The sequence below is a fragment of the Bactrocera oleae genome, chromosome 6 (genome assembly GCF_042242935.1).
Source record: "Bactrocera oleae isolate idBacOlea1 chromosome 6, idBacOlea1, whole genome shotgun sequence".
NCBI classification, from domain to species: Eukaryota; Metazoa; Arthropoda; class Insecta; order Diptera; family Tephritidae; genus Bactrocera; species Bactrocera oleae.
Genome location: NC_091540.1, coordinates 28,750,716 through 28,778,240, shown reverse-complemented (window position 1 = coordinate 28,778,240; position 27,525 = coordinate 28,750,716). Strand labels below are relative to the sequence as shown.

At 33.9% G+C, this 27,525-nt stretch overlaps 1 protein-coding gene across 2 annotated transcripts in view; it reads left to right on the top strand.

The window, feature by feature from the left end:
• The first annotated feature begins 536 nt into the window (after positions 1 to 536).
• The window catches only part of Ltn1 (E3 ubiquitin-protein ligase listerin), a 51,741-nt gene continuing 24,752 nt past the window's right edge, over positions 537 to 27,525 (top strand). Inside the window, exons 1-6 of one of the 2 annotated variants that reach the window (XM_036372837.2) lie at positions 537 to 681; positions 16,932 to 17,671; positions 20,044 to 20,223; positions 20,651 to 21,611; positions 21,670 to 22,617; positions 24,987 to 25,262. In XM_036372837.2, the coding sequence (XP_036228730.2) occupies positions 637 to 681; positions 16,932 to 17,671; positions 20,044 to 20,223; positions 20,651 to 21,611; positions 21,670 to 22,617; positions 24,987 to 25,262 (3,150 nt within the window). In that variant the 5' untranslated portion in view covers positions 537 to 636. The remainder of the gene's footprint in view (positions 682 to 16,931; positions 17,672 to 20,043; positions 20,224 to 20,650; positions 21,612 to 21,669; positions 22,618 to 24,986; positions 25,263 to 27,525) is intronic. The other variant, XM_070111075.1, reaches the window with a different exon arrangement.

The following is a 27,525-nucleotide window of genomic DNA, read 5'->3' as shown; positions in this document are numbered from 1 at the left end:
GAGTTGTGGTGAATATGCTTTGAAGTTTTAAACATTAAAGATATGAAGTAAAACGTGCATAATGCAGGTTTAAAAATACTTGTAACTTCTAAAAATTTGCTAGGATGGATTTTAAATTTGGACACAACATTTTTGAGACGAAAAATTCAATAACAAATTTAAAAACCATACTCTTGATAAATTTTGTACAAATTTTTCTCGGATGCAATATAGGATGTAAAATTTTATTTGTGTACAACTCCGTCATTACAAAAATTGCTGAAGGGCAATATGATTGGTTTTGGTGGTCCAGACGAAATTATGTAAAAATCTTGTTTAATAACTCTTAATTTTTTTACAATAATATCAACAAAATTTCTTGACTTGCTGACTATAAAGAGAAAAGACATTTGTACACTTTTGCATGCATCAGAAAAATTAGCACTGATTTGACATTTCTAGTTCTGCACCGTTAATATCGAGTCGGCGTTCTAGTTCTAAAGTGAGAGTTTGGTAGTAAAAAAGTGTGAACATATTGCGTCTTGAAAGCAATGTCTTGCTTGTGTAACGCCAAGATAACATCGATAACGATAAAACTTTTTCGACACATCTTCAAGACCTTGCAGTTTGTATACGAAGTGGAAGTTTATTGAAAATATGGATATCAAAAGGAGTACATTCAAAGTTAAAAGTAACTCCAAAGTAAGTCGAAATAGATAATTCGAGATCATGATTGTGCTGTAAAATCTTAAGAGAAGAAAGGCTTTGTTAAATAAGACTAAAAAGTCAAGTCGAGGAGGGACTTCAGAATGGGAATATACAGTGGCGAACAATATGTTCGGATGTTTGAAGGGGGAAAATTTAGTATAGCATCCCCCGAGTTCGGGGATAAAACCGCTCTAAGCGGATAGAGCATGCTCTCCAGATCTAGAATTTATATATACATATATGTATATATACATAAATACATAAGTCGCCGTAATTCTGGAGACAAGTAATATGATGAAAGCAAATTTGTCATAAAAGTCGAAAAATTGTGTGGCGGAAGTCAGGAACTGACCTTGAAAAGCAAAATCTTGGTACAATTAAACACTGAGGTGGCGGAATTATGGCGTGGGGTTGCATGTTGTTGTTGTTGTTATAGCGGCAGAATTCTACCGAGTTGACAGTCCTTGGCCGGAATAAATCCGGGTCCGTTCCGGTTACGTAGACCCGACTGTCGTGGGAACGGCGTGGGGTTGCATAGTCGCTGGTGGTGTGGGTCAGCTTGAACTTATTGAATCCAGAATGGATAAGTGATATTTGAACATTTTAAAAAAACAATTTGAAACAAATTGCAGAGAATCCTGAATCATCTTCGACGTTTTGGTTACAATAAGATAATAACCCGAAGCATACTGCGGAAATAGTTAGACTTTGGCAAGCCAGATCGCGATTTTGACGTTAAAATTCCAGTATTTTTTTTTTGTTTACGACGCGCTGGACAGAAGAATACGTTCTTCCAATAGTTTGCCCAATTTTTCTGAAACTTTCGCCATCTTTCCACAACTTTATTTCCATTCCAGTTTCCATTTTATTGAATATTATTAAAACGCGTCACGAGCTCTTTAAACGACTTATTATATTAAAACACAATAGAATTTACGCAAAAAGAAGGAACAAATTCATGAAAAGTAACGGTATTTCTAATTCATGCTAACTGAACGCAGACTTTCTGGTGCCTATATTTACTTGTTATTTCCTAAAATCCCGTTGCCTCAAAAATGAAAAATAGGAATATATCTTTTTGTTTTTGCATTTTGAACTTAAGAATATAAAGAAGAAATATAATACATGTCAAAAATTTGAACTGAATTACCTATTTACATTGTGTTTTTACTTAACTTAAAAAAATGGGTCGGGTGAAGGCAGACTTTATTGGCTATGTGTATATATATATTTATATTTTTCAAACGAATTAAAATGAATAATAGAGGATTATACCCCAAATACATGAACCATTATTTTAATCGTCCCGACGCGAAAAGGAATAACGACCACCCTGGTGTTGGACCTTTTCTATTATAATTATAGCATATTAGTTAATTTTGTAGAGGGTAATTTGGTACTTTATTTATTTTGATTGCTTTCACTCGTTTGGATATGGCAACACTTATTATCTGTCAGAATGGAACCCATTTGTTATTGTGCATATAACGAAAATTGTGTAAAATAAAATACTTATTTAAAGTACATATTAAAATAATTAATATAAAATAAATATGTAGAAACATTGTAGTGAAGTGTAAATGTATAATAAGTGCGTAATATAAAAGAACAAGAAAAAACGTTAACTTAGGTTACACCTAAGCTATAATACCCTTTACAAATACTAAGGCCCCTTACATGAACTTGACTCCGAACGTTCAATTTGTATGGCAGCTATATGATATAGTGATCTGATCTGACCAATTTCTGCCGAGAATAATTTGTTGCCTTAAGCAACAACTCGTGTCTAATATCGTGAAGATACCTCGTCAAATAAAAAAATTTTCCATGCAAGCACTTTACTCCGATCGTTCAGTTAATATGGCAGCTACATGTCATGGTCATCCGATCTATACAATTTCTTCGGCGATTAAATTATTGCCTTAAATAATAATCCATGCCAAATTACGTGAAGATACCTCGTCAAATGAAAGAGTTTCCCATACAAGCACTAAATTCCGATTGTTCAGTTTGAATAGCAGCTATATGCTATAGTCATCCGATCTTTACAATTTCTTCGGAGATTGGATTAATGCCTTAAATAATGATACGTGCTAAATTTTGTGAAGATACCTCGTCAAATGAAAGAGTTTTCCATACAAGCACTTCATTCCGATTGTTCAGTTTGTATGGCAGCTATATGCTATAGTCACCCGATCTGAATAATTTCTTCGGAGATTAAATCGTTGCCTTAAATAATAATCCGTGCCAAATTTCGCGAAGATACCTCGACAAATGAAAGAGTTTCCCATACAAACACTTGACTCCGATTGTTCAGTTTATATGGCAGCTATATGCTATAGTGGTCCGATATCGGTCGGTCCGACAAATGAGCAGCTTCTTTGTGAGAAAAGGACAGGTGCAATTTCAGATCGATAGCTTAAAAACTGAGGGACTAGTTTGTATATATACAGACAGACGGACAGACGGACATGGCTAAATCAAGTCAGCTCATCATGCTGATCATTTATATATACATTTTATAGGGTCTCCGACGTTTCCTTCTGTATGTTACAAACTTCGTGGCAAACTTAATATACCCTGTTCAGTGTATAAAAATTAACTATAAATTGACAAATTGTAAGATAAAATTTGTGAAATTTTCAACTTAAAATGCAAATATCTCGAAAACTATAAGTTTTCGGCTATAATATATATATTATATATATTCTATATCTGGAGAATCTTCTCTATCCAAACATACCCCTCTTAATCCTGAAATCGTGGGATGGTATACCAAAGTTTCCCCACCAGTGATACCATACTAACATATTTTGCAGACAAAGAAAAATAAAATAAAACAGAAAGATGATGCTCCAAATACTGGAACCATAATCGTTTGTGGACAATAATAAATCTTTCAGTATTTTCGGGTCGGCTTTAGAATACCATCCCAGGATTTCGGGTTTAAAATGGGTACGGGCGGATAGAAAATGCTCTGCAGATCAAGAATATATATGGAAAAACTTAAGAATCGTCCCAAAATTTCGGGCATAATTGGGGTATTAAACAACTATTAAGTTACCATACCTATATATTACAAATGAACAAAAATAATTAAAATGGAATATATGAAACTGCAAATACAGGAAACAAATAGTTAAAAAAAAGTAATTGTTATAAAGAGAGTTATATCCTCCAAAAATTTCTTAGTAGATCCAACACCGGTATGTTCAGAGTTCTTTCGCGTCGAACTATTTTCTGCATTTGCGGCCTCCGCCCGCGCTTCAAAAACAATAACCCTGGTCGATCCATCAGCGGTGTGTTCAGAGTTCTTTTGCGACGTACTACTTTCTGCATTGGCTTCCTTCGGTCGCGGTTTAAAAAAAATCTTAGTCGATCCAACAACGGGGTGCTCAGAGTTCTTTCGAGTCAAACTATTTTTTGCATTGGTGACCTTCGGCCGCCGTTCAAAAACAATTATCTTAGAATAACATCCCCCAAATTAGGGGCCAAAATGGGGAAAACTTTAGTTTACCGTCCAGATTCTCCAGATCAAGAAGCCGTGGGAAACTGATAGTTTTCGAAATATTTACGATAAAAGTTGAAAATTTCAACTATTTAGCGTACGCATTTTTCGATTTCAAATGAATTAAACACTTATATTTTTCACTTTTATATCCACTAACACTTTACTAATTCATTTGTACACATTTATTTTACATTATATAGTACAAAAATAGTTTTATTCAACATTTAATTTATTGTTAAATTCTATTAATTCTGTCAATAACAAAAGGGTTGCAAAATGTCAAATAACCAGTGTTACCTTATAAACAACTTTTGTAAATGAACGGAAAGAAATGAAAACAGATAATACCCCAAATACAGGAATCCAAAAGCTAGAAAAATAAACTATTAGAGAGCATTGACGTTAAGAATTATGTTATATCCTCTATGACAATGTTACTTTTTCTTGTAGAACTTCTTTTTGCGTTGGCGGCCTTCGGCCACGCTTCAAAAAAAAAATAACCCTGGTCTGTCCAACACCGGGGTGTACCAAAATCTTTTCGCGCAGAACTCTGTTTTGCGTTGGCGGCCTTCGGCCGCACTTCAAAAAAATAACCCTTATCGATCCAACACCGGGGTGTACCAAGGGTTTTTTCGCGCAGAAATTCTCTTTGCGTTTGTGGCTTCGGCCGCGTTTCAAAAAAAAAAAATAACTCTTGTCAGTCCAACAACGGTATCTTGATCTGGAGGATCTCCTCTATACGCCCATACCCATTTTATCCCCGAAAGCCTGCGACGGTATACTAAAGCCTTAGGGGTCGGCTTGGTGGGGGGATGGGTATGTAGAGGAAGGTCTCCAAATTAAGAATATATATAGTTATATATACATATATAGTTGCCGCTGACTTATAGTTTTTGAGAATTTTGCATTTAAAGTTCAAACATTCAACTATTTAAAGTGTGTGTTTCTTCGATTTTTAATGAATTTTACACTTCACTAAATTTTTTTACAAATTTATTTTATATTAAATAGTGCAAAAATAACTTATATTCAACATCTATTATATGTTTAATTCTTTTTATTTACACGATAACATAAGGGTGCATTCTAGAAAATAAAGAGAAAAGATAAGAGCCCAATAACATTAAATAAATAACTCATTATTAGTTTTTCGCATAGATATCCTTGTTGCCTCCAAAATTTTCGGCCGCGCTTCAAGAAAAAATAACCCTGGTCGGTCCAAGGGCGGGGTGTCCTCAGTTCTTTCGTGTAGAAATTCTTTTCGCGTTTTCGGTTGTTGTAGTAACGGTTGTCTAGTCCCCGCTTGGGTGGTAAGTTTCAGTTTGGTTGTCGTCCAGGTAATCTAACGGGAGGCCCAGAAAACGAGCTGGGTCGGTCCATAGGGAAATGGGTGTTAGATGCGTGGGATTCGTTGGGCATGCAAAGAGGTCGTTAGTGTTATGAGGAGACTCATTTCATGCCGGACTTATATTTTGTACGTCGGGGTCGATTCTGGATAAGTAGAAGTTTAACATGCTATAGTATCCAGAAAGAAGTTGCACAAGGGTGGCACCTCGAGCTCTACGTCTGCGAAGGGTGGTGGATTCACTGAGAGGGAGTCGGTGAATGTATTGATGGCTGCATTTTGAATAGCGGGCAGTGCATGCCTAAAGTTCGTTGCGTCTGAAGTCTAGTCGGCATACTGTCCAATGTCGTCGACTTAATCAAGGAAGGACCTCTTGATGTTCCTAGGAAGCTTCAGCCGAAACTGCTTGGAGAGGAGCTCGTTATGTTCCTTAACTGGAAGCATACAGGCCTCACTATGTAGGTGTTCCATTGGGGACATTAAGAGGCATCCTATGATATTCCGGCGTGCAGTGTTTTGACATGGCTGAAGCTTCTTCGGCTGCGTTGCACTACATTCAGGCAATCATATTGGTGCAGCGTAGTTTAAGACCGGCCGGCCGATTGCCTTTTAAGTTGCCAGCAATGTTTTTTTTTGTCTTTTTTCCAAGATGTGTCGGTAAACGATTTGTGGATTTTGTTGCGGCTCTTTACTTTGGCAGTTATCACGGTCTTGTGAGGAGTGAAGGAGCACAGGCTGTCAAATGTAACACTAAAATTTTAGGGTTGTTGAACGTCAGAATTTTAACGCCATCGACTGAAATGTTTAGATCCAGTCTGTACTCCTTCGTCCCGTTTGTAAAAATGGTCGCTGTGGATTTAGTTAGGAAGAGTATCAGGTTCCCTGCAGAGAAGACGCGAGAAAGGTCGGAGAGATAGCCGTTTACTTTCGAGCACATGCCATCGATTCGATTGCCCAACGTCAATATCGTGCAGTGATCAGCATACGAGGTCATGGAAATTCCCTCTGGTGGTTGGGGGAGTTTCGAGATGTATAAATTAAATAGTAGCGGGAGAGGACTTTGCCCTGCCGAACCCCTTGATTAATTCTTCTATGTTTGGAGTTTTGACCTCGAAATAGTACGGATGAATGCCGACCGCTCAGGTAGTTTATAGGCCACCGCTTCAGCCCTGGAGGGATCGTGAATTGTTCTATGTCCTCAAGTAGCGTTGTGTGGTTGAGTGTATCAAAAGCTATTGACAAGTCCAACGATAGGAGGATCGGCTTCTCGCATCCCTGCATTGTTCTCCAAACTCGTATAAATACGAATTAGAGGACAATGCAAAAAGCTCATTAGCACCAACATAGCTCATAATTCCCAATAAGAATAAATCAGCAGGCAGGAGCAGATATCAACGCGGACGGACAAAAAAGGCGCGAAACATAGGTCGCCCCAGCAGCACAACAACAACAACAGCAACACCACCAAAATCTACGTGGTAAGGGAGAGTTATTGGACGATAAGACTCCTCTTTGTTGGTGGGTTTCCCAGGTTTTAGTACGGGGACCACTCCCCGTATTTGAAGAGTGGTCAGCGACCTTGGCAGTTATCGCGGTCGTATGGATTGAAGGAGCACAGGCTGTCAAATGTTACACCTGAAATCTTAGGTTTATTAACAATCTGAATTTTAATGCAATCGACCTTAATGTTTAGATCCAGCCTGTAATCCTTTGTCCAGTTAGTGAATATGGTCGCTGTGGATATTGTGGGCGAAAGTGTTAAGCTCCTTGTAGAGAAGAGAGAAAGGTTGGAGAGATAACCGATTACTTTTGAACATTTGCCATGTTGTTGTCGTTGTAGCGGCAGAATTCTGCAGAGTTGACAGTCCTTGGGGGGGGGGATAGAAATTCCATCTGGTGGTTGAGGGAGTTTCGATATATAGCAATTGAACAGTAGCGCTCTCCCAGGGTGACTTTAGGTTTAGGCCTTGAACTATCGGGGCGTGTATGACTCTAAGTGCTCTGTGTAAGTAAGTGGCGCGCAGTCTTTTGGCATTTTGCGCAGCCGTCGGGTAACACATCGTTTGGTGTTGTCTGCCGAAAGGTGCATGTGAATTGAATCAAATTTCAACCTGGTCGTCATGTTTTCTGGGATTAGACAAATCCTCGACAGTAGTCCAAAGCTTACTTACACCGGTGGGGCGGTTGCAGGATTTCAGATGCTCTACGTATTTTTTCCGCTTATGTTGGTTTACCATTTGCGGAATCTTCAAATTGAGATCCTTTATTCGGGGATCACAGGGATCGACATGGCGTAAGGTGTCGCACTCGTTAGTTGAGACAGCTGCTTCGTCAACGATGACGTCCATTGCAATAGGTAGTGCGGCGAAGGTGCTCGGTAAATTTGGTGAAGCCGACTCGAAAGGTGCGGTTGTCCATAGAAATAAAGTCGGGTGGTTTCTCGATAACCATAGGCAAGTGGTCTGATGCGAGATATAGCATAGGTCGCCAGGTTCCCGCTAGCGATGGTAATATCTAGCGAGCTATTTTAGGTGTCTATAATTCTTGTGGGGGCTTCGTCATTCATTACGCAGAATGTCGCGGGTTTCAACACGAAGTAGCGCACCTATCTTCGAGTTATATCCTATTGGGCAACATGTAACAGGTGGGATGTATATATCAAATATTTCGAGTTCGACATCGCCCGACCGGATAGCTATACCCTAACATTCAAGCTTAGTATCCCTGCGGTCGATGTCGCCATCAAAGAGATCAGTTGTTGTGGAATATGAAGCAAATTGTAGTAGTCGAGTTTGTCGCAGGTGTCTAGTGGTGATCCTGGGGGTGAGAGAGTGGTGTGTAGGCGGTGGTTGTTGCAGCTGCATTACCCGCAGGGTCGATTGTCGCACTATGGTGTTGTTTGGCGACGCCACTGTAGGGTGTTGCGGGGCAGACTCCTGCAGCACGTCGCAACTACACACTGCACACACGCGTGGTGCGTAGGCCGGAACACGACGGAAAGTGACACCACCAGTACAAAAGTTGCACTTGACTGATGTGACGTGAGGAACCAGGAGTTGCCGAGTAGTTCTCGCACGATGATTGGAGTGGGATGAAGGTTGGTGGGAGGACGGACTAATCAGACTGGGAGTCATGCTACCTGCTTGAGCTCCTTGGGACCTAGTGGTCCTTTGTTGGCCACCCGACTGGAGTGGCAGCGCAGTGCGCGAACTGGATGCAATTTTCACGGCCGTAGAGGTTCATTCCCTATATATCTTAAGGTCTGAGCAAATATTAAGATAGCTCCAACCATTGCATGTGCTACACCTAACCGAGGTGGAGTTTGGATGGAGTCTTTTAGCGCAAACGCAGCAGAAAAATTCTTTCATGTCCGGGTTGGACTCAATGCCAGCACGGGTCAAGAGGATGCGGAGCAACTCTGCTACTAGGAGTTGCTCCAGTGATGGCAATCTTAACCTAAAGCTCACCGTTCCAAATAGCGTTAGATCGTCGTAATAATAGCCCTTTACCGGGTAAAATCCGATGCTTGTCATATGGAACGGTTGACTTGTAAAAAACTCTAAATTAACCCCTAAGGGACGCTACTCAAGTTATTATCAAGCCAGCCAGCAAATGGATAGTCAGAAGATCGTTGCAAAAAATTTGCCAACAAAGGAAACATGCTCGCACTTTTATACCAGGTTATGTTTTTGAGTGAATAAAAAGAATTGAACACAAATTAGGTATTGAATTAAAGTTATTTGTGAACTATTTAATATAAAATTAATTAGTCTCAAAAACTATACATCAGCGGCAACTATATACATATATATTTCCTTAATCTGGAGAACTTCTTCTATCCATACCTACATAATCCTGAATTCGGGAGAAGCTTTTCTAAAATTTACCAGTTTATGATTAAAAAACGTAGGGTTTACCCAATTCTTTGAAATTTTCTTAATTTTTCCAAATTTTAATTTTTAAAGCCACTGTATATATATAATATATATATATCTTTACATATACAAATCGTTTGTTTGTAATGGAACTCCTGAACGGCTGGACCGATTTTGATAAACATTTTCTTGTGTATTCAATTGGGTTTGAGAATGGTTTAGATTCACAATTCGATCAACTAGATAATATTTTAACAATGAATTTTTTGCAATATAGAATTCAGAGCAACGCAATCAACGTCTTCGCGCTGTTGCATTAAGGAAACGAGAGGCGCGTCAACGAGTAACCGTAATCACAGAGTAAATGAACGAAAGCGGGTGCAATTTATCGAGCACTGGCACGAGTATCGTTTAATCTCCTTGCCTTTGAATATGATCCTGAAATATACTATTCATCACATTCGCTAATCATGATTGGTAGTATGGATAAAGAATGTCATGCTTTCAAATACAAAGGTGAATCGGCCGGTTTATATTGCGCATCTGGAAAAATGTCACTATCATCACTAAATCCGCCACCAGAACCTTTGAAAACGCGATTAGCTGGAAACACATCTCAATCAAAGTTGTTTTTGCGTAAAATTCGTAAATGTCGGCTAGTATATATATATTATATATATATATATTTGAAAACACACACAGCAATTTATTGAAATTACCAAGAACGTAAATATTACAGCACAAACAGTCACCGACGTTCCTCCCTTCCGTACTTACCGCCCGTTTCAAACCAAATTCGTTAAAAGTTATGCCCGTAGTTGCAATGCAGAAATCAGTTGTACTCACACATTTAGTTTTTAGTTATAATTTTTCATAATGTGAAAGCTCAAAACTAAAATCAACTATTAAAAATAGTTTACCTATTTAAATATATTCAAGTTCATTTTTTAATTACTACAAAATATCGATATATTGCTCTCTCACGGACGGTAGAAGCAGTGGTGACTGTTCATTTATTTACATTGCGCTCTCATAAGATAGGTCGTAGAAGCTGACGTACGGAAGGGAGGAATGTCGGTGACTGTTTGAGTTATTAATCCAATTCTGATAAACTTACCATGCAAACCAAATATCGGTTAAATCCCCGGCTAATTACGCAACAGCCCTACGAGAGATTAATTTAAAATTTAATCCAGCATACCGGATTAAAAAAAGTTTTTAATCACCTCATACCGGAAATTTATTTTTAATTTTTAACCCCATATATACAATATAAAATATAATCCAAAATTTTTGAACGAAAAAAATTCGCAATCCTGCTTATTCATATAAAACTTCGCTTTGCTTCAGACCTTTGCTTTGACAGAAAAGTTTGCTGTACGCTCTTGGAAGTGTATGTTCACATCGAAGCAAAACGCAACAGAGCGAAGCAATATGTTGGACAACTTTCATATTTTTACGCTTTACCAAACAACATTCGTCGTTGTAATTAACGAGTAGCACGGAAAGCAAGGCGTTCATTCTGACCTACCCTTTGCTTTCTTCGCTTTGTTGTTAAAATATGAATTGTCAAGCAAAGCGGGGAAAGCTGTATGTGAATCGGTCATTAAGGCCAAATTGACAATTCTAACCGAAAGTCTTGTGTACGTGCGATGTTTCATTCCTTTCTTACTCATTGCTTTAGCAGTGAATATGTGAGTCTTGCGCAATTTGGGTAATACTCTCGGTGAATTCATCGCTTAAATAATTGAGACATCTACGCTATAAATCGGTTAAAGTAGCCATACGCGGCACGCTTGTGTCACCATCAAGGATGACATGATGCGAGACTATCTCATTTTCGATTTGATTATTAAAATCAGGGAATTTCGAACAGCTGATGTCAAAAAAGGCGGGATGCCAGGAATAAACCCGCTAAAAATAGCTAACAAAAGCAGTACGAAACGAAATTTCAAGGAACGACACAAATACTTTTAAATAACGTGCAACTAAATTTTATTTGTTAATTTATTTTCAAACGTTCATTATAAAACCATGATCTTTTATTATGACTTGTATTGTTTCTTTGTTATAATTTTTTTATTTATATGCTATTTTTTTATGTTATATGATTTTTTAAAAATGTATAATATAAATACAAGTATATAGGGATGTATATGCGTTATATAGGCCTACTCGGGCACCTAAAAATAATATCGATATGCAAAATACCCACAAGTTTTTTTTATAATACCCAATCCATTTTCGTTCGACAGTAGCATGATTGGCAAATGTTACAAAAAATGTGGGTTTTGACAGCTCTCTCTCGATTCAAAGAGTCTCGCATCATTTCATCCTTGTCACCATTGTTAAAACTATCCGAAATTTCTCTCCTTGCTTGTTGAGAGAGCTCATGATCTTATGGTTTAATTTCGCAGCACTGAAAGTTCATGAGCTACTGAACAGATGACAGGGAAAACAACGAACTACCATATAAATATATCCGCAGAAATAGTCTCGCATCATTTCATCCCTGTCACCATTGTTTAAACTATCCGAAATTTCTCTCCTTGCTTGTTGAGAGAGCTCATGATCTTATGGTTTAATTTGGCAGCACTGAAAGTTCATGAGCTACTGAACAGATGACAAGGAAAACAACGAACTACCACTAAGAATTCCGCAGAAATAAAATAGGAAACCAATAGGTTATTTGTGAGATTAGATTTTTTAAATTGATTTTTAGATATGTCTATAACTTTTATTTAAAGAGATATATATATAATATATATTTTTTTAGAAAGGTTGGATTTTATTGCAGAGTATTGTTTTACTTAGCAGTACAAAATGGTAATTAAAACTCCAAATTAAAAAAAAAAAAATCCTTTGTGGGTAAAATATAATATATAATATATGTATATCAGAAAACTCGATAATTCATTAAAATGTGTTCAATAACCGCTGTTAATATATTCAAAACAAATTTTTTAAGCCATATTTTTGTAAATATTACAAAACATTTATGAATTAACTGTATTTCTGATTTTAAATAAAATTAAATAAAAATTTTAAATATAAAAAAGTAAAAGTATTCCAGTTGTATTAAAAATCAATTATATATATTGTTACATTTAATACTGCTAAATGGTATTACATATTTTTAAGTTTCTTGTTTTTATTTTTATTCACCATTTCCCAAAATATTTCCATTATAAAGATAACAAAATTCAAATTTCTGAACGAATCGTATATATTCATTTGAAACCGAGCGCCGTTGCAACACTGAAAAGAGTTTCAAAATAAAAAGAAATGAAGAAATAGGTAGCAGCGAGCTGTTACGAACAAGAACACAAAGTTGTATTTCTTTTACACACTCTTCGTTTTTATTTGCACAGATTTGTTATCAAAAAATGTATAAGTAAAACAAAAATTAATGATAAGCAGAGACAAGTACAAAAAAATACACATGATCAGCAGCCGGTGTACTTATGTATTTGGTCTTTAATCTTGTTGTATTTTTTTCTTGGCTTTAGATTTTTGAGCGTTGCTTGTTGATAACGTAGACATTTCTTTTGTGTATTGTATATGCTGAACGTATTCTCAAATTGTATTATTCGTTTTAGAGTATTCTTAGCATATACATATTATATATCGATCAACTATTTTTGTAAGTTAATTTTTAATAATTTATTTTTGAATAAAACCATTCATGCATATATTTATATATATACAAATTACTATATAAGACCAACATGTGTCTTATTTCTAAATCTAATATTTAATAAATAAATCTGGTTATTACTGTTTAGTAATTTTTTTTTACAACACATAAATATATGTATGTATATGTATACCAGGAAAACGAAGCTGCCACTATGAAAGGTTATAAAAATGCGCATTTTAAGAGCGCTCTTTCGAATCAATGAGTTTCGTACCATGTTATCCATGCATCTTATGATCGTCGTTCAATGGATAATCATAAATTAAGCGCATAATTGAATTGTATTTTATTATTATAGTAAACATTTCTTATAATAGCATTTTTATGTATTTGACTATAAATTATCCCAAAATTTATTTTTTTCTTTTCATTATTACTTCAGTTTTGTCATTTTTTATTTTCCAAATTTTTGTTTGCACACCGATCGTAAAAAATCGAAAACTTTCGCCAACATGGGTTCATATGCACGCAAGTATATACACGAGTAAATTTTCTTTGTGCACATACCGATTGAACGCAGATGTACTATGAACCAAATTCAAAGCATCTCGTTGTACACGTTTTTTTTTGGTACACTGTATGTTGTGTATGGCCACTTTCAGACCCAATCAACATACATATATTCTTTCTGTTAAGGGGTTATATAATTCTATAACATCTCTAGAATATTGTCCCAAATTCTCATGTTGATATCAGTAATAGTGTTGGAGATACAGCTTTGAAAATTCGCAGAAAATACCAAAACTTAACCGATATTTCGTAGTATTGCCCAAAATTCCAAATGAAAATATATACACAAAATAAGTAGTTTTAATAGTCATTTTACATTAATATATTTTTGTAAAATCTACTATTAATTCATTGCACTATATCTAATTTAATACATACATTAATTTTACATACCTATAATAAGAATTACTTTATTCTTAAGATAGGTTACATTTTCATTCATGAATAAAAAAGTCGTATATCTCCGAAATTCACACCTGGTACCACAATGTATACGTTGTTGGATTCTGACACTTCGAACAGATTCAATAAATCTTTTCAGAAAGTATATCGCAAATGGAAAGTCAACAATTATTCACTATTGTGAAATCAATTTTAATAATATCTAACAAGAGAATCAATTCGTAAATAAATGCGTTATACAACAAGCGCCATGTTGAGTTCAACTTGGATGTTGCTTTTTTCTCATTCACTCATTCATAAGAGAGAAGAGCTAGGGAAAATGTTTGTAATAATTCACCATTTGTTGCATATGGGTGTGTAAGTATTAGTCACTAAAATTGTTTCAAGTCGCAATACTTTGAACAGTGTTTCCCAAAAGTGTAAACTCAGGGTTTCGGCACTTTCAAGTATTCTTAATTACGCATTTACACTAGCCTTAATAAGTCTACGCTCCTTTGCAACATAAGTATTTACTGCTTTAAATCTTAAGAGGCATTGCTAATAACTGAAATTTTTATATATACAATACTATTGTTTTCAGTAAGCTTAATTACTAACGGTACTAATCATTCCACATAGACAGACGAAGCAATAGATATTGGGACTAGAGCATATAAGACATTATTCTTTGAAGGTTGTGAAAAAATCTCAAAGTCAGTCGTTAAATTATGCCACTGATATTTGTTGATTTTAATTTGTGTGGATAATATCGGTTTTTATTCTTTTTTGGCAGTGTTTTGACCATACACATAAACAGCTGAACACTACAGCGCAGGAGAAACTCTTCCTGCATTTGTTTGAAACAAATACTGAGATTGTAATTATTGATGAATAAACCGACACAGAATAATTTTTCACAAGCATCTTACACATAACACACACCTTATAGCACTCAAATTTCCTTCAGGGGCTATGTGTAGTCAGATACATGAAACAACTAATATTTTAAATATTTTTTTTTTTGCAGTAAATTATTTTATTTTATAAATGTAAAAACATAGCATCATTAAATATGAAATTTGAAAAAAAAAATAATAATTTTGAAACGAATCTCCATTGGGTGACCATCACTAATCCTTGGAGATTCATCTAAAATCAATCATATAAAAAAAACATGGTTTTATTAATAGACTAGCAAAAAATTCCTCCACAGTTTCAGTAAGATACCTTCACATATTAACCTATATATAAAATGAAAAGTCAATCGGATGTTTAAAAATCAAGTTGGTTGAAAAGTTTCTGCTCAAGAAATAGCACTACTAGCTCCAATTTCTTTTTCTTTATCACGATCACACCAGAAATCATTGAGCAAGTTCATAATACTGTTAGTGAAGATCCAAGTATGACTAAGCGTGAAATTGCTGACATAGGCATCTCAGACGAACGAGTACTTCATATTTTACATGGAGAACGTTAATAATTCATCAAAAACTGAATCGAAAACAAATTTCTCAGCATAATTTTTAGCGTTTTAAGCAGAATTAAACTGTTTTCTTGCGTTGTTTAATAACTATGGATGAGACTTGGATCTAGCACCATGATCCTAATTGAACAAGAACGTTTATAGTGGACTGAAGCTGGTTGTTTGCTCCAAAGCAGGTGAAGTCACAACAATCAGCAAAGAAGGTTATGGCATCAGTTTTTTGGGATGAAATAGGAATTTTATTGATTGATTATCTGCAGAAAGGTAAAACAATAAATTCTGAATATTATTGCAGCCTTTTGGATCAGCTGGATGAAAAAATTCATAAGAAAAGACCTGGTTTGCAGCTCAAAAAAATAACTTTTCATCAAGACAATGCACCTGTTCACAACGGTGTCTTTACAATGACAAAATTCAGCAAATTAAGGTACGATTTCTACGTTTTTCGTGAAAAAAAGAAGCTATTACAGGCAGAAACTCAACCAACCTGTAATGATATTTAATTCCGCACTCGACCGCGTCTTATTTATTTCTTGAAATTGACTTCCCACCCGTGCGCCAATGACGCCTACATAGCATATTATGTTGCAGCCTAGCCAACGGGGTCGTTGCTCACCACGCAACTTTTTTCTAACACTTACATATTTTAAATTCGTGATATATTTCTAATAAAATAATCGAATCAAATAATTCAAAAAGTTGTATAAAGGTATTGAATCAGTTTTGAATATGAGGTAATGAATTTTGATAAGAATTTATACCAAGGTACAAATAAAAAGCTTTTAGAGAGGCATTTAAATTATTATTTCTTAAATAAAAGAACACTTATTGTGACATAGCTATAACAGTTAGGCAATAGTATTCGCAGTGTAAGAAATTTTTTAGGTAATTTTTTACACCTTGGATTGCATTATTGGCGTTTTAGTATGGGTCCATAACTTTTTAAAATATAATATAGTCTATATTCACCGGAGATGGTGTAGCATCCCAACGACCAAATCCGTCAAGTAGTTTCGGAGTCTATTCAATTCAAATAAACAAACAATCAATTATTTCCTTTTTATAATATTAGTATAGATAATATGCGTGATCGAAGCTTTTGTCTATTAATTATCATTTATAACATAATGGCAGGCACAGTTCAAAAATTATAGTTTTAAGAAAAACGCATTTGAACTCTGGTTCCGTTGCTAATTATCGAATAACTCGAAAATTTTACCTAGAATATTTCTTAGTAATTACATACAGTTTCGTGGTATTTCATTTGTCAAAAAATTACACCACTCTGTTGTTTTTGTTCAAAATGAAATGATTGAATTCCAACTAAACATTTTAAAAATGTATTCAAAATCCTTAGTTTAGGTATTAATTATGTTTTGTTATGTTATTTGTGTATCAATGCATTAAAAAAAAACTTAAAATACAATTGTTTTATTATTTAGCCTTCCAACAGCCGTCGTAGTGCCGAACTTCTTGGTACACAAACTGGAATTGCATTTCCTACACAATCAAAGAAAAACAATCGACCAAATGAAATATCGCATTTTTCTGACTGCACTACTAATAAAAACCTTCAAAATGCAATTCGTAAGCTCAATAAAAAAGATCCAACTACTAAAAAAAGGGCTTTGGAAGAGCTTATTCATGATATAAAAGAGACGAATGTCGAGGAACTTGTGGTCATTTTACCGCTTTGGACTAAAATCTACCTTGAATTTTCATATGATCCGATACACAACATACGCGAACTTACACAACAAGTACAAAAAATGCTGACATCGAAATGTAAACGCATGATAGCCCCATATTTAAAGGAATTAGTACCCGTTTGGATTTATTCTCAATTTGATAATTACGGTCCAGCTGCTAATATTGCTCGTGCCAGCTTCTTCAATATATTCAATGCAAAAACAGACCGTGTAGAGGAAGTCTGTTTACATTGCCAATCAGAGATTCTAGAATACATATTTAATAATCTTTTAGAATCGTTAGATAACAAAAATGGTACTGACACTTATGTGTTTGGCTATAATAAGGTTTACGGAAGCCTCGAACTTCTTTCTTTTTTTACTGAGCAAACGAAAACAGCAGATTTGTCTTCGAAGTCACACATTATATTACGTTCCATTATAGAGTCAAAAATCTTTTGGAATTGGGGAAGAAATGGCAATAAAATAACTAGGTAAGTAAGAGTTAATGTATGAAGTTATGTTGGTAACTACTTAAAGTGGTATAAGAAATTATCTTACATCTTTATGGTACGCTGCGCAAATAAGCGGAATTGTGGCCAAAACCACGCCTACTTTTGATCACATAATTTTTTCACTTTAAAATATATATATAAATTAAGGAGCAACGACGATATCGGAATAAAAATCCATAATATGGTTTTCAACTCAAGTGCTACAATTTTAAAACAGTAAAAATAAAATTAAGGGGCCGTGGGAAGTGTTTCGAACATCGTCAATGCAATCTACTATTTTCAGTAATGCCTTCTTATGTAAATTTATTTTAAAATTTTCGAAGCGTTTTGCTCTTTTTCAGTCGTTTGTGCTTTATATTTTAAAACTATAGATATCGTAGACTGCGCCACTCAAAGTGTAAATTATTTAAACTGCATTTTGGATAACTACTGTCAGCAAGGAAATGGAGAGTTTGTGGTAATGTTTCTATATAGGGTGAAATTTTTTGAAAAGGGGATGTAGCTCCACCACCTAATAGGTTTAATGTATATATCTTACCAACCTCTAAAGCTACATACATATATCAAACAAACTTGCTGAGGATGATTCTTTCCAGCACCTCCAAAATGGGTGAAATCAGATAGTAACCACGCCCACTCTCCATATAATGGTTGTGTTGAAACTACTAAATGTGCGATAAGTCATTAAGTAACTACACAAGAAGCATTAAATTACTCATATGTATGTCACTATACGGAATAGCTTCATAGTAGCCCGTGACAAGGTTGGACAGTGAGAGTGGCACCGCCCACCTTTATGTGAAAATCCATATCTCAAGACCTAATTGACCAATTTCAACCTAATTCAGAACATTCTCCTGATTTTCCGATATTACGGTGTGAAAATGGACGAAATCAGATAAAAACACGCCTACTTCCGCCATAACAATTATGAAATAAATTCCTATGATATGAACAATATTATAAATTCCTTATGATTCTTTCACTTTCCAATACGCAAATTAAGTTACAATGAACATATCGAGATAAAACTCAGTCAATCTTTGAATTATTTTACTTAAATACAGAGAAAATATGTTCATGATAATAGTATGCCTGTCTGTTCGTATTGGGTAGAATCGAGTCAACACTTCACTTAGCCCTCATATAATGAATATAAAGAATTTTGAACCTCCAATTGACTTTACACCGCATATATAGCTCCCATATAACTAATATAGTTTTTTTAGATGTCAAAATGAATAAAATTTTAAACTTCCTGTTGGCTTTATACCGTATATATCGGTCAATATGTAAGGTCTCTTTCAAGTGGTCCATCCGTTAAGTCCAATTTTCGATGACTCGTTCTAGCCCAAAACGTGAAATTATCTGCTTATTGAAGTGTTCTCTGAATAAATCCACTGATTGATGCGATTTGTGGGAAGTGGCGCTGTCTTGTTGAAACCAAATGTCGCCGAGACCACGACCTTTAATTTTAGGCATCAATTAGTCGGTTATCGTGGCGCGTTAACGGTCACCATTGACGGTTACGTTATTTAGGCGTTAAGTCTTTCCATGATGAAATGCCAAACAATACTGAACAAAAATAACATGACAGCTTGACACGACTCACGCGTGATGACTGTTGGAAAAAGTACCTCTACATGGATCACCCGTTATATACATATCTCTTTTGACTTAACTAGATCGATATTAATATAATATATTGAGTCTGACATACAATATAAGTTAATAATATACCAAATTTGTTTGCAATCCATGCGGTTTCTGAATGTTTAATTTTTGCGCAACATTTTTAATGTAAAGTTTTCCAACACCTGAAGGTATTTTCCCACCTTTGATCCATATGAGAGTATCAATTTTCGGTTACACTGGAACTTAGCCCTTCTTCACTTGTTTAATACAAAGTGTTCACTTTTTTTTAACTTTGTTCTCACCTTTTCGTTCCACAAACGCTTCACGTATTTTTTTAAAAACAGAATTAGAAAAATTGTACACAATTTTCTTTGTATTTATTGTTAAAAATATTAATATAGATATATTATGTTGTAAATTGCGTTAAAACGACAGGAAAAAAGGCAGAACTTCAAAACTACGACTTCTCTGCTAACGCTTTCGATAAAAAAGAGATCGTCTTTAATTTCCACAATACTCCAACCACAATACTCGCAAAGCCAAAATTAAACAAAAAAAGACAAACTTTTTTTTGAATGCGTAAAATGAAATAACTTTTGAAATTAGATGAACTGATTTTTCTCTATTTAATGTTGTTAGTTTGACAAACGAAATACATATTTTAAAAGGCTGTACCGATCGTCTGTAATAAAGTATGTATATATATATTCTTATAGGAGAGGATGGTTCAAAACAATACACAATATGATTTTAAACATATCTCTAAACGCCATAATTTCTGAACGGAAAAAAGATATCATTGAAATATGTTTTGCTGGAATTAATGAAAGCGATCGAATATTGTCTCTACATATATGGCAGTGCACATTACTTGTACAATCAACCTATGATGATTGGTAAGTTCAAACATATTATAATTTACGGCATTTAGTAATAAGAACAAGAAGTAAGATTATTACTTATACATTTAAGCGTTAATGCATAAGTCTTATTTATGTTATTTTTCTTATATAAATTTTAAATTTTTGCCCGTGCTATGGTCTGATAAGAATAGTTTTTTGATTTTGGATACTTAAATTAGTACTCTGCTGAAGCTCTTTTTGACATAAGTTTATGATCCAAACAATTAATTAATTTTTTTACTAGCTAGATGAGAATACCAATATTTAAAACAAACTTTAAAATAGGGAATAATATTACCTATTATATACTATATTAGAAAGCGGTCCTTGAAGTTATAATTATCATAGTTCATTAAAGCTATAATATTCATAATTCCATGTATTTACTAATATTTTAATAATAAATGGATTCTATTTGCAGGTATATACTTTTGGACTTCAACAATGCGGTTGAATACAGGCTGTGGAGTTTGCTTCAAAATAATTTCTTTAATAACTATGAAAACATCTGTCCTAAAATGTTACCGTTTTGTTCAGCTTTGATATCAGTGCGTACTAATAATTTCAACTGGTATATTTTTATGAAATTGTTTTTAGAGAAATTTAAATATGTTTTTTGTTCCGAGAATGTTAATGCTAGTGGAACAGATCACAAAGTTGTGTTGAATTCATATTTTGACTGTTTAAAACTGGTATTAAATAAGGTGATAAACAGTACAGAAATGCCACTTGATGAGAAACAACAAAATGCCTTCGAACTTCTACATAAAAACATACTTGATCCTACAAAATGCTTACTCAGAGCAAATAGAAATTGTGCTTGTAAATCATTTTTTGATTTAACTCTTCAAATGTTAGCTGACATTAAAATAGAAAGAGAAGCTAATGAACAGATACAAGCATATCTTCTAAAGGAATTCTGGATATCGATATTTGATTTAGTAACTTCACTTATTACTGATATAGAACATTGTCCTGAGGGGATTATTGATATCTTCCAAAGTCTAGTTAAATTTGATCAAGAAGGCTTAAGTGATAAATTGGATTTATTATTACCAAATGGGCAAAAAGATAGAAATAAGAGTAAATTAAAAAACCTAGCCTCCGATCTAGTTAGCCATTGCTTAAAACGAATTGCTGGCAAAGAATGCGAATCTTGCCTAAAACACCTGTTGTTATTTATGGATATATTTTCTGACACCAAATTCAATATAAATATTACAAACAACTTTGATGTTACAAAATCTTTAGAAATATTAATTGACTTAATACCTATTTCGAATGAAAATCTTTACGTTGATATTGCCGAAATTATTTTCAAATTTTTACATTATTTGGATGGTGATCAACAATTCGATTTTATCAACAATATACTCATCTCCGTAAGTGGTTTAAAATTTTTTGCTTAACTTGATAACAAAGCATGATTTCAATTTTCAGGTGTCCTCTTGGCGTATGCAAATTTTGTTTATTGAACGTTTATTGTTGCAACCATTGAAAATTGGAAAACGTAAAGATATGCTGTTATCCAGCCCAGCTGTCAGGACAATAATAAGCGATATAACAAGAGAAGCACTACTTGAAAAATCAGAAGAAAAAATTAATTGGTTGCAAACACTGTTTTTACAAAATGATGGTGGTAATTTCTTTATTGGTTCCACAACAGTGGATGAATTCTTAAGCATCATGTTTGAGCATCTTGAAAGAGATGACAACTATGAGTTGGTTGAATTATGCGGACAAATTATTTCTAAAGTTTTGCCGAAGATATTTTCATGCGGAAGTGTTTTTAATGAAACAAAAACAAAGGCATTCTTGAAACTATTCTCGTTTTTGATTCAATCTTCAGCAATTAATTCAATTAGGGAAGAAACCCTTTCTGAGTGCTGGGAAAGTGTGTTATGCGATGAACATATCGTAAATGAGGTGGCAACTTTACATTGTATTTCAAATTTGCGAGTGATGAACACACTTACGGTGTCAAATACATCAAAAAGTGCAGATTTAATAATTCGTTTTATATTCCGCAGTACTGCCAAATACAATGCACCTAAAATCAGATTTACAGCACAAAATAATCTAATAAATATGTTTACTACGACTAAGGACATTTCTGCATTGCAGGAAAAATTTAAAAATTACATTTTATTTATGGAAGCCATAAATGGCATTGTTTCCACAAAACAAGAAGTGCACTATGAATGTTTAGAGCTTCAGACAATAATCATAATCTTACAGCGATCACTTTTGAATGTGTATATTATCAAACGATTTCAAGAAAATGTTTGCAAAGAAATGAGCATAATAAATCGCAATTTATACCACGAATTGCTCAATTGTATAGTTTTTACATCTGCTGCAGAAAGTGTTCTAAACATCAAACCGGAGGTAAGATTTATTTGTGTATTTCATCGTTTATATATGTAAAAATATTTATCTATCCTTATCTATATCAAAACTAATTTATATTCTGAATAATGTTGTTGATTGCAAGCTTCAAGAAATATTGAACTGCTTCTATACCCTAAACATGGTATATTAAGTTTGCCACACAAGTGTTTCTACAAGTATGTCTCCTTACATACTGATGATAACCTCTCATATTGTAATCATTTGATAACCGAGCCCACTCTCCATATATCGGTTACATTGAAGACTATTAAAAAAGCGATAACTCACTAAATAAATAGGTCAGAGGCATTGAATGATGATGGCATGGAAAAAATGAAGACGAGCCGGTGTTAAAATTGAACAACGGCCGCAGTACCACCTATACTTCAGGATCTACTTGATCAATTTCAACCATATTTTTATATTACATTGTCAAAATGGACGAAATCGGATGAAAACCACGCTTCCATATAACAATCTTTCAAATCCAACTGATTCCTTCACTTAACAGTATACAAATCAAACATCAATGATCAAGATATCAGAATAAAACTTTCAATCGAGATAATACTTACCTTAGCCCCATATACATACCACATATAAATATAATATTTTTGTACTTCCGATTGACTTTATATCGCGTCTATCGGTCAATATGTAAGAAAACTTTCAACAGCAGTTCTTTTTAGTAACAGTATATTCTCTTGCATAAAATGGACTAAAATCAGGGCAATATTTCCCCAAATACCTAATATACAGATTTTCAAACATCCGCTTGATTTTATACCTTATATATTGATAAATCTGTTCGGTTTCTTATTGGAATTCAGAGAGCATCTTTGTCTGCTAATGATATGTCATAATACCAAAACTGGATAAAATCAGGTTAAAATGTTAGCACCATATAAGTGTGTACCTTATATAAAAAAATTTATATGAATTATATAAGGATTTCAAGCTTCCGGTTGGCTATATACCGTATATCGGTCAATATGTAAGATGCCTTGGCAATATATATGTGTATAAATAAAGTATAATATAAGATATACTATATTTAAATTCCAAAAATGTGCGATATTGATCCACGAACTACTCCATCTTCTATATGCTATACATAATGATTTTCATTAGTACAGAAATTGGGATTTCCTATCCTATAGCTTTGATTGAGTTTATATCACATATATCACATTTGAGTTAATTAGGTCGATCTTACTATTAATATTTCGGACATGCGAAATGTAGTAATGAAACTAAGTGAGTCTACGTCTTATGGTATAATGTACAGAAGTTAATAGGATACCAAATTTGAATGTTGAATTATTTCACAAAAAGGCTTTGATCCTTGCAAGTTACGAGGGTATAAAATGTTCGATTACACTCAAACTCAGCCCTTGGCGTGGTTGTAGTCCGATTTTGCTCATTTTCGCACTTTCACATAATAATATCAGAATAATGTTACCTACCGGTTAAATTGGTCGAGATATCGGGTATAACCTAAATGTGGGCGGTGCCAAGCGCAACGTCCTATTTTGACAGCGCCTCTAATGAAGACCTCTTGTACCATCTCGGGTGTAAGATTTTATGTCTGACGCATTTATTTATTGATATATCGTTTTTAACAAAACCGTCGACGGAGTGGACGGGGTTATTATCCGATTTCACCCATTTCCATACCGTCGGTAAGGGTGCCAAAATTATTTGCCCTGTGTGAATTTCGTTATTATAGCTTTAACGGTTTAGGCAGATGCCCCTCCCTGATGCGATTCCTTATACCAAATAACAGCCTTTTATCTAATTGTGGAGTTTAGTTATGGCTTTATTGGTTTTCGATTAATGGCGTTTTGTGGGCAATGCAATGATCCGATTACGCCCATCTACAATTTCAATCTTCTTATGATGCCAAGATTTCAACTTGTCTCTACATTTTGATCAATTATATTATATATTAATAATATAATATTATATACAACTAACTCGATTAGGGGAACAAAACTATTACACTCTGTAGCAACGTGTTGCAAGAGTATAAAAAATTCATTAAGTGCTTAAAGAGTAACGATTTGTTTAATGATCTATTACGGTAAATTTTTCAAATAGAAAATAGAATATCTACCATAATAATTGTTGGTAGTATTCGATAATAGACACAATTGTCTGCGGTAGGTAGACGATATTATCGAGTAATGTGCATGTGGTATTTTGTTGTCGAATAGCAGCTGTAAGCGCGCAATTATAGATGCGTAATAGAGGGGTATGACTCCGTGGTGTTAGCATTATATTAGTATGACGTGTTATTGGTAATATGTACTTTAAAATACAATTAATTTTTGATGATCTTCTATTTAATAATATTAATTTTTCAGGAAGGTGTTGCTCTGAAGGTTTGGATTGAAGAATTACAGGATCAAATCAAAATTTTGATTCAAAATGAATCTACTCTATCGGAAAAAGTACATGAAATTCTTCTTCGAAATGCTATAGAAGCTGACAATATATTGTATTGTCGAGCTCTTCACATTTTACTTTCACATTATCGATACTTGCCGTTTGAAGAAAGCGCATCAATCGTTTTTAACGAGGAACTCTTCAAACATCTAATTGCTAAAGACGGCTTATCAGCTTACATTAATTTCTTACAGGTACATATTTATAAAATTTAGTTTTTCGACGAACTTTTATAAAAACAAAGTTTAAACCAATTTAAAAACTTATTGAGCTCGTGGAGAACAATGCAAAAACTGGACGAACCAAGGCACAATTTGGAAGCAGTAAAAATAAAATTAAGTAAATGTGTAGTGTCATTAAATTTTTGAAGCGTTTGGCTCGTCTTCAATCATGTGGGTTTTAATTCACTGCCCACAAATACGATGTTCCGTAAGATTTGAAACCTGTTATAATTGTTAAATAGGTATTGTGTTGACATTTAATTGTCAAAAAATCCTTGGCTTACCTGCTGTTCGGAAGTTAATTTGTTTTAATGTTGTTCATAAAACCATAGTGGAGGTATAAACTTTGGCTTGCACCTAAAAACACCAGCCTTGCGAATTGCAAGAATATGAAAGGTCGGTTACGCCCGAACTTAGATCTTTCTTACTTGTTATGTGATGGAGATACATATGTATATTATGTAATAAACTTTCCGTTCTACTTGTAGACGAATATAATCAGTAGTAACATTTTACTGTACAACTTATACGCCTGTATAGTTGATAGTATACTCACCTTGACTAATATATATATTCAAATTTAATCATTTAAACTGCGTGCAACCGAATCTATAAAAAATTTTACCCTAAAAATCTTATTTTTTTAAGATCGCGTGCAGTTTGATTTGAGTATGTCTACTAGTGTGACTTTGGCTGCTGTCTGTTTAGGACCCAATCTGGCGATTTTTAGCATGAAAAAAATATGAACAATGAGTTTCTTTGAAATTTTGTGTTTTCAACTTTCTACTTTATCTCGAACATAAGTATTTGATTGTTACCAGGCATTCAGTAAAGGTCGTGAGTTCATCAAAAACTTGCCTTATGCGAGTCGTCCATCCAGCTGTCTGTTAAGGGGTTATACCTAGTCAGGCGGTCGATTTTTTTCTTAAAGTATTATAGATATTATTTTTTTTTAAGTTTTTCTATATAATATACATCTTTTAATGTGTTAAAAAATATTTTTAATAAACAAAAATAAAAATTTTTCTGTCCTCTGTATGCAATCTCCCAAGGGTACTTGAAAAATGTGTCTCGCGGTGACCAACATATCCTTTAAGGATCATCTGAAATAAAAAAAGTCATGTAGATTCTGTTTATAAAAAGATGTTGTCGTTAATCGAAGGAATTAGAAAAATATAATTAATAATTCTTAAGAAAACAATTTTATTTTCCTGAAAAAATCGTCTTAAATAGTTGATTAAATTAATAATTTTATTTAAAAATCCTTCGATCAACGACAACAAAATGTATTTTTTGAGCTTGTGTGAAATTTGAGCTCAATCGGCTCAGCGGTTTTTCAGATATTGTGGTCACCGACTTAAAAAACGTGGTTTTGAGAAAAACGAATTTAAAGTTTCATAAACATGCTACTCTGTACGGCGCCGACTTGCTCTTGTAATCGATTTGTTAAAAAATGTTCAAATGAATCAAAGATATATACATTTTACAAAACTGTAAAAAAAATTGATTTTTTTAAAAACGTGACTTGGTATAACCCCTTAATGTCGATAACATCACTTGTTAAAAATAGTCGTGTTGTCATCAGAGAAATAGTAAGTGGATCTCAGCATCTCTTATGGATCAAGTACATGCATGTTGCTTTTTTTGTAGAGCGGAAAATTTTGTAATAAATTATCACTTTTTTAAAGTTGTAAATTTATTTACTATGGAGATAAAAATTTTGTTGGAAAATATCAACAAATCCCATATACAAGTATATGGGAGAAGTAAAATGAATTAGGTGCGGTTTAAAATAAAAGTCGAGAGCTTACAAGAGACATTTTTGTAGAGCAGTAAATTTCCTACAAAACTTTGAGCTTTCCGATTTATGATGATTTTTTAATTGAATTATAAAATTCAAACGAAAAAATGTTCTTTAAAATAATCAAACTTCAATAATTAATATCTGATAATATTGATTAGGTTTACGAAAAAATCGTATGAGACTTTTTTATAGACTAGATTTACTACAAAGTCCATAAAACGAGATACTTTTTTAAGTACATAGTTAAAAACGAGTTTTTAATTTTTCTATCTGATAATAAGAAAACTGTAAGGCGGAGGACCTTCCCGTTAAAATTAAGAACTCATTCTTGGAGAGATTTTCTTAGAGGAGTCTAGGAACCTATTTTATAGAGTACCAACCGAAATAAATAATTCGATTTTTTGACCCCCAATAATGTTTATAGGTTGCTAA